The following is a 16,253-nucleotide window of genomic DNA, read 5'->3' on the forward strand; positions in this document are numbered from 1 at the left end:
TTATTTAACCTAAAGCTTAGCAAACCCATCTTAGATCCTAATAATACTGCACATTAAAATAAATCTTTCAAATCACATCTATTGGCAATTTGTCGGCCATTATCTCAACACAGTGTCAACATTAACCTTTAGATTTTATAGAAAACTCTCTACTGCCAGAGAACATAAATTAAAATAAACCAAACAATTAATTTTCCAATATTGATTAAATAAAAATAAAACTGAAACACAATATAAACCACAAATCCAATAATTTAAAATTAAATCTCAGAAAGCAACAGTTAAACGTAAAAGTTAACATGCACAGAGAATAAACAAAATAAAAAGAAAACAGAGACAATTAAATGTGAAGGCAAATAAGAAAAAAAATACTAAAAATAACAAATTAAATAAATACGAGTTAATAGTTAAAGAGTTAATTGTAATTGAAACTCAAACAGCTACAACTACAAGTAGTAACAATGCAAATAAATACATTCAGTCAATTACTGCTGTAGGTGCAAGTAGCAACCGACTGCAGTTTAATACGAGATAGTTGCATACAGCAGCAATAGTTACAGCTACAGTTTTTTTTTTGTTTTTTTTTTCAAATAAAATAACACTACTACAACAATTAAAAATAAATTAAGTTTTATTTAATTGAACAAAATGGTTTACTATATTAACTATTTTATTTTTATTTTTTATTTTTGCTGGTTTGTTTTTCTTCTGCTTATTTTATTTTTAATTTAAAATAAACTAACTGTATTGAATTGAATGCAAGAAAGTGTTGAGGGTGTTTAGTTTATTTTGTAAGTAAATAAGTTAAGGTTTTAAGGCAAGCAATTAAATTAAACTGTAGACATAATAGTAAACACAATTATTTATATTTTTATATAGAATATTAAGAGAACAAATTAGTTTAATTTTAAACACACATTTAAATAAATTAGAAATTTAAAGGAAACCAAAAAATAGAAATAGTTTAAAACCAAAATAAAAAGAAGAATTCAAATCAAAATTAAGGAAAACATAAACATTAACACAAACAAACGTTAAACGATTTAAATACCCTTTTTGTTAACTGTGTGTCCATCATAAAGTTGTGCACATGTTTTTCCGCTCTTGTCAATTCCAATTTTCTGGAGACAACCGCTACTAGAAGAGCCGTACAACCGGCACCCTGTAAAGAAAATAGGTTTTGTTTTTTGTTTTTTTTTTGTTGGAAGGGATGAAAAAAGAGGAAAAAAATTAATGGATTAAAGATTTTAAATTATTTTGTGTTTTATTTGATTTTTGTTAAATTAGTTCTTAATAAAAATATTTGGTTTAAACAGTCTTAGTCAAGAGTCCTTAAAGTGGAACAGTCATTGGCCGTAAATTTTAAATTATTGTAAACTTAAGATTATGTCGTTAGATTAGTGTGCAAACGTGCTAACTCCCTTTTCACAAATTTTACAGGAGACACAAAAACATTCTAAAATCCATTGTTTCAATTATTTTCGAATCTTTTAATGCAGTTTTGTTACATATTTTCATTATAAAGATAAAGTTTAGAAGATGAACATTGCTGACTTATAAGTCCCTTTTTGAGACTTAGAAGATTTTTTATTACTTATTTTATATTTTTAAGTGGACATTAAATTTTTCCCAATTCAACAATGTTATATGATTTAAATCCTTTTATGTCAATAAATTCACTGTGAAAAGGCAATGCAGCAAAGTTTTGGTATCAGTAGCCGAGATGAGAATTATTTGCGAATAATTCAGCTTAAAGAAATGCTTTATCGACCGGGTCAGTGAATGTTTGGTCATCCTTTAAAAAAGTCGTCAAAGATCTTGCCTTTTTGCGTAGCGAATCAGTTTCTGCGTTTTGAATGCTTCCTCTATGGATCTGATTGCCATTTTGAATGTCTGATAAAACCAAGATTTTTGTTTAGGTCTAATCGAAGATTTCTTAGATGGAATGAAAGTCTTCATTCCCTCCATGCTTACTTTCTCGTTGTTGTTTAGGAAACAAAGATTCCAATTAAAGTGCAGAAGCCCAACCAGCCATTTCGTATATAAAAATTTAACATTTCGTAGCTGTTTGTGAAACATTGCGAAGTTCCAAGAGCGAAAAGGAGACGGAAATGGTGCAATGATCCGAATTACCGAGAGGTGCAGGAACATCCACTTCATACTTTGCAGGTTGTGAAGTGAGAAAAAGGTCAAGAGTATTATGTTGGTGCCCTTCAACACAAGAAATGTGTGTTGGTTCATTCACTATTTGCACAAGGTGATTGTGCGCGGGGAATAGCTCAACATAATCGACCTTCTGTAGTCGTGTGGCCAGAGTAGCGAAGCCAAGAGAAGCAGTGAACATTGAAATCTCCAGCAACAACAATTTCACAATTTGAAAACTGTCAAGATTCTTCAATATGGAATTGGAAAGAGCATCGAAGCTTGATAGTGTAATATCCTTCCCGCATTTGACTTTCCATAAAGATCCGAAGTTACATTGCAATGCTCCGATGCACAGTGGGGCAGAATCAAAAATTTTTGGAAATAAATCTGGCATTTCTAAACGGCTAGTCCGATCGTGATAAAAAGTTGACGTGAGCGTAGCCAAGGATTTTATGTAATTAAAATAGGTTATACAAATGTTCCAGGGGCGGCGCTATGGGGTCTGAAATATAACATTTTTAAACAGATGCCGCTTTTTTAAAAATATAGGGCATACTTTTGGACCGAATGGTCTCGAATTTTCTTTTGCTAGTTAGACAACTAAATTACTAATAATATACAAAGGATTTCAGAGCAATATCAATTATGGATCCAAAAATAAACGATTTTCAATTAAAAAAATATTAGATTTTTGCTGTTTTTTGGGCGAAAAGGTGCCTTAAGTCTTTTTCTATTTAAAAAAAAAAAAATTCTTTAAGAACATATAACCATTTTATGATTTTCTATAAGGTATTTTTACGGAGAACATTCTGGTATAAAAAAGATATCCAATTTTTCGATTATGTCGCCCCTACGTTCTTCGGAAATTGTCCTATTTGTTTATCAAAATTTGGGCAACATGTTCTGTAATCCCAAAGCTGGGATTAGAAAACAGAAAGCAGCTTTGAAAATCTTGATGTGTTCTCTATTTAACGCCAAAGTATTTTCTCATCCCCGGAGGAAATGTGGACCCTATGGCCAAAATTGTAAAAAATATAATTTTTGGGATTTTCGCTACAATTTTCCGGAATTGCGGGATTCCCTTTGAACTTTTGACAAAAAATTTAAAATTTTATTGAGTTTTATTAATAAATAAAGATTTTATTAAATATTACATATTTATTTGATCCACATTTATTATAAAATCATTTAATTCAAGTCAATATCTCAATAGATTCAAAAATATAAAATAAAAATATTCAGACATTTTTTACCTATTACAACTTGCTACCAAAAAATCACTAATTTTCAAGTGGTTTTTGAGGGAAATTTAAAAAAATTGAAATTCTATTAAAGGGTATTTGAAGATTAAAAATGCAAGTTTGAATAATTGCAGCTTTAGCTTGTGGAACGATTTAAAATTTTCTGATTTCGAGGAAATTTTATTTTTGGTAACAGTTTGTTACCTTTTTCGTAGCCTCTTTGGTAATAGTTAATTTCAGATTGTTGCTTTGGGTTGCTAATTTATGTGTTCGTAATTTTATATTTCTAGGACATAGGACTGCCTAATACAGCAAAGTTCTTCTTTAAAATTCTTCTATCTTCTACTTTATAATGATAAAAAAAAATATAAAACACATGAAATTAGCTTGTTATTATACTGTTACGAAATTATACTTGAATTCAAATATAACGATTTTAAGGGCTGATTTAAAAGTAGCATAATGCTTTCAAATAACAGTGCTGTAATAGCAAACTGTAACATATCTTTGGGCATTATTAAATAAAAGCTTTCAGTTGATTTGATCGTATGTTGGCAACGCTGTATTCGAATATTCAGTTAAAGAACATTGTAGAAAGTACACCACAGATGGCGTATGTATTAGTAAGATCTAGAATATTCGAATTTTGACAGTTAAAGAGCAATCTAGAATGCAGATGGCAGTGTTATAAATAGTGGCAGAGGTTGCAGTCGTGAGTGAGTTTATCAGAGACGCTATTTGAATAAACATCAACTGAGTGCCTTAAAGTGTGCTGTATTCTTCAAGTGAATTCGTATACATTATAAAGTGTCTGTATTTCTGAGAATTTATAAACGTGTATAAAAAAAACATTGAGTGACTATTTAATTCTGTTATTGTACAGATAAATAAAGAGTTGTTACAATTTTCAAACTACTAAACGGCTTCTATTTGCAATCAAAAGTATCCGGTTTATTTAAAGGAAATAAACCAACGTTTTGAAAAGGTTAAAACGTAACAATACATTTTTGCATCTTTAATTCCCATTTCGCATTCATTAGAACTAATTTTTTGAAATTTCGTTTCAAAAAAATTTGGGATTTATGATAATCATGTGATTTTTAATTGGTTTCAAGTTATAATGGGTGTCAAACAATTTTTATACATATTTAAAAATCGATGGGTGAATAAAATTATCTTAGAAAATATTGAAAAAAATGTACAACCTCTAAATGTTATACGATTTTATGTTTTAAAAAAAATATTACTCCTCTTTGATATTTTTCCATTACTGCATTGAAACAGTTAATCTGTAGGCGTTCAATGTATAACAAAAATTACTTTCATTCAATACCCTTTTAAACCTTTCTCTGCCCACATTTTATTAATACGCATTTCTACCCCTGCAATTACTATCACATTGTCGACATAAGCAGTAAACTAAAAATTACTTTAATTTACTTAATTTAAGGTGATTTTATTGAAATTTTTATAACCTACATATCTCTTAATTTCAATACAATGAATATAATGGCTTTAAATACAAATACACCTTGCATACAGTCAGTCATTCATAGTCATGTGAAATTTCTTATTCAAAGCTATTTTAAGTCTTTAACAATACAGCCAGCCATATAGATAATTGGTCAATTCACAAGGTCTTTTATCGTGTCATATTGTCATAATGTCCTAATATTTCACAATGGTTTTTATTGCTTTTCAAGCAAAAAATGTCCTAAAATAATACTACTCTGTATGCTATGTTTATTGTGTTATCGTAACCTACCAGCAGAGACTTGCGCCGAATGCCTAAGAGTCGGTTAAGCCGATCTGTCGAGTCGAGATATATTAGGACATTATGACAATATGACTGATAAGAGACCTTGTGAATTGACCAAATGTATTTACTCGTACATAAGACGTAATCATTGTCGAACACAATTTAAATGTCATGACATTACATTACTATACAACGACATTTATGGAGAATATTTACACAAACTCTTACTTTAGCATGAATGCCGGTTTAAATTTTCTTATTGTTTTTGTTTGAACCTGATTGTTGTATGTATGCACTGTACGATTACGTATAAGTAACGGTTTGTTTGTTTGTTTACACTATTCTTATATGTGTATATTAGTGAGTATGACAAAATGGTGTGTGAGTGAGAGAAAGAGAGGGAGAAAGATATGTGCAGAGTTTACGGTTAAGTGGTTGTATAGTTTTTTTTTTTATAACAGGATGTGTGTTTGTCTCTTTATGTGGGAGAGTGTGTGAGAGTGCATGTGTGTGTTTTCATGTGTCTTGTTGATTTTATCTAGTTAATTCAGTCAATTTTCATTATGTCTGTGTATGTCTGCTTAAAAATCAACATTAAAATTTTAACACTTCCTTGCTGGTACACTGTGCTCCAAATATAAACTCATACATTTCGGTTTGAATGTGTGTATGTATGTATATGTAATTAAGAGTTCATTATAGTATTTTTGCATATAAAATTGGGGATATAATAGGGTGGCTCTTATTTTGAATTTTTGCGATTTTCGAAACTGGAATCAAATTATAATGGGTTATCGATGTCAGAAAAATAAAAAAAAAATTTGTTGGAAAATATAGCTACTTTGACTCGAAACTTCAAATAAAATGGGAAACGTCTAAACGTTATCCGATGTTGCTAAAATTTTCAGAATTTAATTTCTAGCTGACAAAGAACAATTTTAGACCTTGGAAAAAATTGCAAAATAAGGGCCACCCTAGTATAAATGCATGTTTGTGTGTTCGTATGTATGTGAGTTTAGTTTGGTTATTAAGTAGTAAAAGATAAATAGAGAGGTAGTAAATGACACTCATTATGTGTGTAGGCCAATCTGGAAATATGTACTATTTTTGTTATATTGTTCTTTTGTAGTCACATTAGTGTGTAAGTGAGTCAGGATACGAGCTCAATTTGAAAATTAGTTTTAAAATTTAAGAGATTATTTCAACTTATGTTATTTCAACTTATGTTCAGTTAAGCAGTTGGAAAATAATTATATTTCTTTGTTTCGGAAGAAGCTTCTTTTGTTTCTGTAGAAGAGGGTGAGAACATTTTTCATAATCCTGAACAAATTTTAGGTAAATCGGTTGGGGTTAAGACATTCCGCAAGCCCTTTGAAGTTTTGAGATGCATTTACAAGGGGAAAAATGTATTTTTTTTTAGTTTTTGTAAAAATTTTGCTATTACCGTGTCTCAGGCAACTAGAACATGAAATGTAGGAACAAAATTAACATATTTTGAAAAATATTAAAATAAAAGCTAATTTTTTCTTAAAATATATCCATATTTACTTATATATGAGTTTTTGTCTTCATAGGATACCGTTAAACTATTCTCAGGTATGACCCAAAAAAATAAAAATTTTTTAACGGCAGTTTCAAAACTCCTTTCTCAAATTTTTAAAAATTTTGTTAAACAAATTTCAGAATTTTTTTATCATCTCATAGGGATTTATTGAGAATATAATAGGGAATAAAAGTATGGAAAAATTATGAAAATATCTCTTATAGTTTTTCCGTATCTGCGATTTAAATTTTGAAATTTTCGAGAAAAACCAATTATTTGGCCATTTTTTGGCGAATGAGTTCTATTTCCTTACTGTTATGAATTTTAAGTAAAACCTATTCAGAATATTATAGCCCAGATAATTCTAAATATACTCTGAAAGTTTTATTGAAATTTGAAAACGTTAAACCTGTAGTCGTGAATGTCAAAGGTCAAATTTTTCAATATTTGGAATAGGTTAACCTGCGAATAGGTTAGCGGTATCCTATGAAGACAAAAACTCATATACAAGTAAATATGGATATATATTAAGTAAAAATTAGCTTTTATTTTAATATTTCTCAAAATATGTTAATTTTGTTCCTAATTTTTTTGTTCTAGTTGCCTGAGACACGGTAATGGCCTGGCGAATTTTTAATAACTTTAACATTTTTTGACCAATTTCTATATTTTATGTCTCATTAGAACGACAATTACGTACACATTTCTATTATTTTAAATTAAATTTCAAAAGTAATTTTTTAATGCAAAATTTTTACAAAAACTAAAAAAAATGCATTTTTCACCTTGTAAATGCATCTCAAAAATTCAGAGGACTTGCGGCACGTTTTAACCCAAACTGGTTTACCTAAAATGTTTTCAGGATGATTTTTTTACTAATGTTCACCAACTGTTGGGTCAGAATTGCCAAAATCCAACATTCGTTTATTAAGGACCACCCTAAGGACCCAAGAGAGCTGTTTCTTTCGTGCTTGTACTAGACGAGAGTCGTTTAACCTGACCTAGGTTTTTGACAACAGACTTATGTTTATGAGAGCATAGCTCCCGCTCTATGTGTATAGTTCATATTACTGATATTCTTATTTATTAGTTTAATGTGTGTGTAACAATCATTTCAATATATGTAACTGTTACAAACCTATTTTGAATTTTTAAATTGAATTTTCCCTAAATTATTAAACAGTTAAATTGTGTATACATTTTTAAAAAGCTCACACCATTTCCTATAAAATTATTATATAAAAATTGCCTTGTCTTTCAGAGAAATGTCAGAGAAATTACAAAATCTAAGCTATCATTTCATATTTTTTTATGTTGCAAGGTGACACCATTTTGCTACGTGGCTTGAATTTATTTAATTGACAGGTAGAAAAGATTTGAAATAGTGTCTGCTTTTTTTATAAAACTAATTATTTATCTAAAAATTTCTTAAAGGTTTTTGTTAAAAAATAAAAATAGCCAAACTTTTTATTTGGCCAACACATTACATTGAACTAAATTTTTGACGTAATGTATCAATATAGTTTAAAATTAATTGAAAATCATATTGGGTGTTTAACTTACAAATGCGGGATTCACAACAGCTGGCGTATCTTTTGAACGCGGTGTTTGTTTTTAATACCTTATCTTTAATTTTGAAGGCTACACATCTATCAGTAATTCTTACTTAGTTATAGAACATTATAGTGTAAACAACAACGTTTTTTTTTAGTAAAATTTGTTTATGCTTTTTATTTTTTGTTGGTTCGAAAGTGATGAATTTTGTACCAACGAAGACCAAAAATGTTTTGAAGATTATGAAGTGGAGGCATTACTCCATGAAGTTTGTTGTCAAATTCAAGGAGAGCTTGCAAAATCATTGGGAGCTACTCAAGCAGCAATTTCAAATTGGGCAATTTTGTACCATACGAGTTGAAGCCGGGAGACCTTGAAAATGTCCGAAATGATGCTTGAATGCTATAAAAGAAAGTAAGGTTTGCACCGAAGCATTACTTGTGATGCAAAATAGATCCGATTACTATATCCCGAAGCGTAAGAGATCGTAAGTGAAGTCCGACCAACGAGCCGGATCGACACCAAAGCCATTCCCACGACAGCCGGTTCTACGCACCGGAATGACCCGAGTTCACTCGGCCAAGGGCTGTCAACTCAGCAAACACTGCTGCTACAACAACAACACCAAAGCCAAATATCCATTGAGCTAAGGTAATGATCTGTATTTGGTGGGAGCAAAAGGATCCTATCTATTATGGGCTGCTGAAATTTGACCAGACCATCACAGAGAACCTGCACCGAATGCAACTGATTCGTTTGAAGCCAGCATTGGACAGACATGAAACCGTAATATTCCATCATGACAACGCTCGACCTCATTTTGCAAACCTGTTAAAAAGTATTTAGAATGAAGTGGTTAGGAAATTTTGTCTCCCCCGCTTTATAGTCCTGACGATCGATACCGTACAGTTATATATTCGCATAAAAAAGTGATATCTAATGATACGCTAATGTAAAAATCATGCATGATTAAACTAAATCGAAACAATTCATTATCAGTTGAACCCCCACTTGAACTACTTTTTTATCATGTCATTTTCAGCTGGGAAGTAGTATAAACTAATGAGTTTTGAAAGATCATTTAAATAGGCTAAAGAACAGTAGCTCAAGAGTTTGTAGCTATTGCAAATTTCTCTTTTTGGAGGAAATCACATTTGTATAACACCCTTTAATTACGATTCACAATCAAAGCTGGACCATGTCGCATGTCCCTGCAGAAAAATTAATTTTATTTCACTGCAAATACTCCAATACATTCAGAAATGTGTTGTGATCTCCTTGTGCCTGACACTGGTTTAAAGATAACGTCCAGCTAAATATTATTTTTATATAAATAAAAATGTATTTCTAAAACAATTTTCTTGCGAACTTAGTACATTACACTAGTGTATAAATGTATAATCTTGGATTTAAAAAAATGCATATGCAAAATTTCAGCATGTTTAACTAGAATTTAAATAGTAGTAAAGTCATATTGTATAATCTGGAGCAGTACACAAACTACTATTTATCTCTTGCACACATAATAATACATTTTGTCATATTTAAAATCATAATTTTGAATACTTTCGTATATAGGAAACATTAAAACTACATTAAAATTGATTTGAAAATAACAAGAAACTAGATATGATAAAGATTAGCATAGAAATAATAGAAATATAAGAGCTGTAGTCATTTAGAAAAGGAAACAAGTAAGTTGTAGAATAGAGTAGTAAACAGTTTAATAATAATCTAACTAAAACACCATAATAGTTTTCAAAGATAGTTACGATATAAAAGAGATATAGAAAAATAAAAAAATAAAATAGAAGTAGTTAAATAGTTGTTACAGTTTAAAATAAGTAGGAGAGAATGGTCGATCATGCCCGATCATGCCCGATCATATATTACCCTGTACTGAGTAAAAAAACCAAAACTTTTTGCTTTTAAAATTTCAATAATTTATTATCGTGAGTGATTTTCGGAAGTGGGCCTTACATTTATGGCCCATAAAGTCCTATTTCAATATTTGAATGTGGGTTAGGTGAAATAAAAGAAAGATTTCAAGCAATTTCACTATAGGACAGAAAAAAACGCAAAAATTGCCACAAGCCATGGTTATGGATATGGTTAAGAAAGTGATTCTGAGTCGATCAGCATACTTTAAGGTGGGTGTAAGACTAATATTTTTGGGCGTTACAAACATCAGCACAAACACTGATGGTAGTGTAGGGTATACAAATAACCATTAATGCTGCTTCAGACACTTAAACATTTAAATATCTTGAAATGCTTCAATGATTTTATGTATGTTCTTCTTTTTAGATAACTATTACCCACAATTGATGACTAGTTTTATTTGTGACCTTTTTTTTTCATCTCTACTTTACGATTTTGTTATTTTATAGCTGGAAATAAAAAAAAATATTGCTGTTTAACAGTTTATACTAGTGTCCCCAGTATTTTCCTCTTAAGGGAATGATTGGCGCCAACACCTGTTGCTTTAACAGTTTATGCAGTGTGTGAGAATGTTTTATAAACAATTTTCCAAGCGCCAATATTTATGATAATTTTCTTTATACAGCCACATTGCTGGTTTATACCAATTTAGCCCTAAGACAATGCCATAAATAGTACTTTTGCTATCAATTTGAAAATGTTGCTATTGAGAGAATAACAATTCTACTCTCGTACTTAGGGTGGCATGAAACTGCAGTGTTTATCACATTGATAGCCTCAAGTTAAACTGGAGCATAATTGAATTTTTTTTTATTATAAAAAAATGTTTTAATGAAAGAAGAAACAAAACAAAAAAAAATAGTTTTGAGTTGCAGGAAACTTATTCATAATGGCGAGAGTTAATTATGGAGGAAAATAATAGTTTTTTCTTTTTTGTTGAATGCATGTTAATGTCAACATGCAGTTTTTAATTGATTTGCAATGTTTTGTTTCCATTAGAGGAGAAAAAGGGTTTAAATCTTGGTCAATATTTAAATTTAAATTTTATATACTAAATTGTAAATTCCCTTATTAAAGTAGTATCCACTTGGAAACTCTGCACATACATTGAAGATTTTTCAATCATTTTCTATTCCCTTTTTTAACAAAATTTTAACAATTTAAAGTTCAATAACTCAAATAGATTAGGATGAAATAAAATCTACCAATAAACTACGCTTTAATTTTGTTGCTAAATAAAGCTAGAACTCAATGCTAATAACACATTCTGAACATATAAACATAAAAGTACAGTGAGTCTGAATTCAGATTAGACTTCAGAATTAAATTACATGAGAAAAGTTGTATAACAGAGAAATGTTTTCTTGTAACTGAGAAGAACTAGAAAGTATACTTTTTTTCTTCTTGGACCAGGCACCTAATCATGCAAATGTTTGCAACTAGGAAAAAAGGTTACGCTATGGATGAAGGAGAGATTAGTGTTTGTGAACATCCGATTTGAACTTTCCTACATTGAAAATGACAGGAAACACCTCAGCGGGAAATTTGTTCCACATACGGACAGTACGGCTAAAGAATTCTTCCATCACCTGGATAACAATCTTGTCGCGATGTGGTGGCTTTTGTGCTGGCTGTAGTTTTTATCTTGATTGTGGATACCGCTGATATATGGTCAACTTTCGAGATAATGAACTCAAAAACCTTCACCACCAAAGGTTATCTCCCCTCTATTTTTATCCCTTCTCCCCCCTTTATCATCCCTTCACCCACTTGTAAGGTTAAGGTGCCGAGAACCTGAATGGCTAATTAGTAGTAAAACAGGATTAGTTGACTAATGAACCTCTTTAATTGGATGCCAAGGTTGGCGACCAGTTGAAGAAAGAAAGAACGAAGTGGAAGAGTCAGAAAGATATCCTATAGTCCAGATAAGCCAAGGCGCTATTCATTTTTAATAAGACTGATAAGAATGCTGCCAGCTGTGCCCCCAATGAACGTAATTAGGAAGATCGCTTAAAATACCAAGCTGTGGTAGATGAGTGCCAAAAGTTTTTGGATTCCCTCCAAGCGATATCGCTCTCAGACAGAGGGAGAAAAATCGTCCAAAAGGAGAAAGATTGCCGACACAAAAACCACGACCACATCCACCAGACGACCCTTCAGCGAGGTGGTTAAAGACCATCTTTTAATGGCTCTGGCGACTGCAAAAGACGGTATCATTAATCCTGTGGTAACATAATGTAGTATGTTGTGCGGTCCACTGGCTAATCGACCACGAAGGGATGTGTTCTTGATGAAAAACACATTGTAGTACCAATAGAACAGTGAAACGCAGCCCATATTACGTCGGTGCTTCAGAGAATCAATAGAGTTGGATACTCTACTGCCACCTATAATCACCTTTACTCCTTTATGCGGTCGGGAAGCTAAAAAATAGACTTTGAAGTACCTGCCCATACATGGGACTTGTATTTCATTTTCGGTCGGTGGTGTAAATAGGAAGGAGATCGGATGGAGCGAAGTAATTCCTACACCGTTTCAGAAAACCGGGACAATTGAAGGCTTCTTTCGACACTTGGAAAATGTGTTTAGACCAGCGGACATTACATTGTATTCTCATGTCCTAAACATCAAGAGCGTCTGATTCCACAATATTTACATCACCCATAAATACAGATGAAGCGACATGATCTGTCGTTCGTTTATGTGTCAACATGCAACACTGAGTCTTGCGACCGTATTCGCACGACCCTATTCAGAGATTGTCAGAAGGTCCCGATTAAGGGAATCATTCTTGTTTTGCCTTATTGCCCCAATCTCTGACTAGTTTGGTCTGTAACTGCATGAATATTAATGGCAAATGTTGCTGTCATCTGGAAAAGTATAGAAAGGGTTGGAAGTTTGACGTCGATGGTCATTTAGAAAAATAAGGAATAGAGTTGGAGAAAGAACGGAGCCTTGCGGTAGCCCTGAATTTATCTTGAACCAGTTTGATGAGATCCCATTTATAACAACTCCTCAAATTAACACCAAAGCTCCAAAAATTCAAGCACTTGAACATTTTGTTGGAATTTGACTTGAATGCAAATGTAATTATGTTTTTTGTTTGAAAAATATTTGAAAAAATTAAATATTTTTCAAACAGAAAACATATGGTTCGAATTAATGTTTCCTTTTTACTGGAGAATGTTATTGAAATAAAGTGCAATTCAATTGCTTGACTATAATTCAAGGCTTGAATTATACTTGCTTTCAACATGAGTGAGAGCTCTGAGAAAGCTCGATATAAACCGAGAGAAGTTAATACCGACACCAGAAATAAGTTTTGATAAAAGTGTAGCATGCCACACTCTATCGAACGCCTTGGTAATATCTAGAGCCACCACTTTACTTTCGACAAAACGGTCACCATTGTTTCGATAGAGATTCCTCTACGAAAGACATACTGGCAGTCGTTTAATAAATTATTGGACTCCTAATATTTAACCAGATGGTTGTTTACCATACTTTCCATAACTTTGGAAAGAGCAGCACAAATTGCTATTGGTAATTTTCAGGATTAATAGCATCTTTTAGAAACTGGGGTGTAATAAGCAACCTTCCAAATACGCCGGCACACTATGATGTGCCGAAAACGTTAGTTAATGTACGAGCTGACGTCGATGAGCACTGATTCAAGACCAGCGCTAGTATTCCATCTTACTCAAGAGACTTATTTACGTTTAGATAAGATATATTCGGCGTATGTCCAATATCATCCCGATATTAATTATTATGACAATTATGAATGTTCAAGTGTTTTTAAGAGGGGGACAAGAGTCAAATGTTGCCCGATTTTCGCCATACTTTTCAGAGTTCTTAGAACAAACTGTATTCTGGGGGCATATTTATGGGGGCTAGTTAAAATCTTGGACCGCTGTTGCCCATCTTCAATATCAAACAAACCATATTAACAGAGAGCTAGCTAATTTGATTGGGGTCAGACAGACATACTGATAGATGGACGGACATAGCTAGATCGCATTAGAATTTACGAGGACCCAGAATATATATACTAATGTGGGTTTGAGACAAATATTTGGATGAATGACAAATCAATACACCCCCATCTGTTTTGATAGTTTTTTTTTTTTTTTTTTTTATTTTTTTTTAAATTATTGTTTTAGGGAGGATCCATGTGAAAGCGGACAGCAGTATGATAAATCATCTCCGATTTTAATGAAATTTACCACATACATAATATATCCAATATGTTCCTCACATCAATGACTTTTTCAGTGGAAACTCATTCCGATGTAAAAATATCGCGATTTGAAAGTTGAAAAATTTGTTAAAATTGTCTAAAATTATATACACATAATTGCCCATAACTTTGAAACTACTCATAGACCAGCATAATTTTTGACTTCATTTTAAAGCCAAAGATATTGTCTTTAAAATGGTGTGAATAAAATTGTTTACTTCCAAAAGGTTAAAGGTCAATATTCGGAGCATATATTTCAATGTAAAAAAACTAAAAATTAAAAAAAAAATTAAATTAAAAATTAAGGAACGCGGTGTGAGGACACCTAAACTCTCTACTATATTTCGATGGAGACTCGATTAGTTCAGGAGTTATAAAGAAAAACGTTTTTAAAAGTATTTTAAGTTTTGACCCATTGTACAGCCTCTTGTGCTGAAATTTTATATCTCTACATGAAATATTCTGAAATGTTAACTATGTATTTATTGATATTCTATAAAATTATTAGTAGACCGCCCTTGCTTCGCCCGGTAGCATTTACTAATGTTAGTTCTTCAAGTTTCTCCAACGCACATTCGCCTGTTCTTATTTATTTTCAAATAAAATATCCAAATTTGTACTGCATACTTTAGGGAGCTTTTTTATTAATGTTGACTGGACTCAAAAAAATAAATTCCGAGTTTTACCCGGAATTTTTGAATTTTTTATTTCTTTACAAACCATCTCCAAAAAAATTTCGAATCGAATAAAAAAAAATCAGCCAAATCGATCCAGCCGTTCTCACGTGATGACATTACATACATGGACCATTTCATTTTTATATATATAGATTTATTTTGTAGAGGTTTAAAAAACCTGTATTTTTTAACAATTATTTTGCAATCCACACCAATGTGCACTATTCATAATACTTTTTTCATAATACATTTTGAATAGTCTTTTCTTATGTATAACTTTAGGCGCTTTAAAAACAAATAAAAATAGTTAAGAGACAAAAGAAACACAAGCACATTAAAAATATCCTTTTGAGAAAAGTGTTGCATCTTGGGTTGGTCGTTAAACCCCCCTTAATGTATGTCCGTTTCTATATTTATGTATGAGTGTCTAAATGGACAATTTCTTTTCCTCTCTTTCTCTCTTTAGGTGTATGTGTGTATTTGTTTTTGTAACACAATAACAATTTGTCTTTTTATGTCTTAGACATTTTAAAACTGCTAAAAGGCTAAAAAGCATGAGGCTTTTTAGATTTTGTCTTTGTTGGACAAGTTAATTTACAAATAAAGAAAATCCTAAGTGGGCAAATACAAGTACAAAAAATTAGATGAAAATGATTACGACAACGGGCACTTGTAGAATGAAATAAAATGATAGGCTGTCTGGGAAAAATATATTTTTCTTTATTTTAGTTGTATTTATAGGCTTAAAGGGATTTAAATGTTTAAATATTGGAAATACATACAATAGTTCTTCATTTGCAATTTATTAATAAAAAAATAAAATAAAACCAAATGCTAATATTTATTTAAGCTAACCTTCTTTCTAAGCGTTAAAGCTTAAAGCAAATACAAGTATGTGAAGAGAAAAGTGATGACAATTGAAAAATTCTGTCTTTTTTTCCACATTTCATTATGATGGAGCACTGTGTTCTTCAACTGTCTGTTGAGGTACCACAATATGATATTTAGATTTATATACTTTTTGTATTGCTCTCACTTGAGTTCAGTACGTTTCGTTTCTGTTGTATTTTTTTTGTAGTGTTTTTTTTTGTTGTATTGCATTTTGACAATTTCTCATGGGACATCAATCATATGTAAACAACGGCAGCAACAA

The 16,253-nt window shown here is 31.3% G+C and overlaps 1 protein-coding gene across 11 annotated transcripts in view; it reads right to left on the bottom strand.

The window, feature by feature from the left end:
- Nucleotides 1-16,253, bottom strand: part of SK (small conductance calcium-activated potassium channel) — a 557,031-nt gene that overhangs the window by 18,883 nt on the left and 521,895 nt on the right. For all 11 annotated transcript variants that reach the window (XM_065507379.1, XM_065507378.1, XM_065507377.1 and 8 more), the window contains exon 10: nucleotides 1,052-1,162. In XM_065507379.1, coding sequence (XP_065363451.1) covers nucleotides 1,052-1,162 — 111 coding nt within the window. The remainder of the gene's footprint in view (nucleotides 1-1,051; nucleotides 1,163-16,253) is intronic.

The sequence above is a fragment of the Calliphora vicina genome, chromosome 4, assembly GCF_958450345.1.
Source record: "Calliphora vicina chromosome 4, idCalVici1.1, whole genome shotgun sequence".
Classification (NCBI taxonomy): Eukaryota; Metazoa; Arthropoda; class Insecta; order Diptera; family Calliphoridae; genus Calliphora; species Calliphora vicina.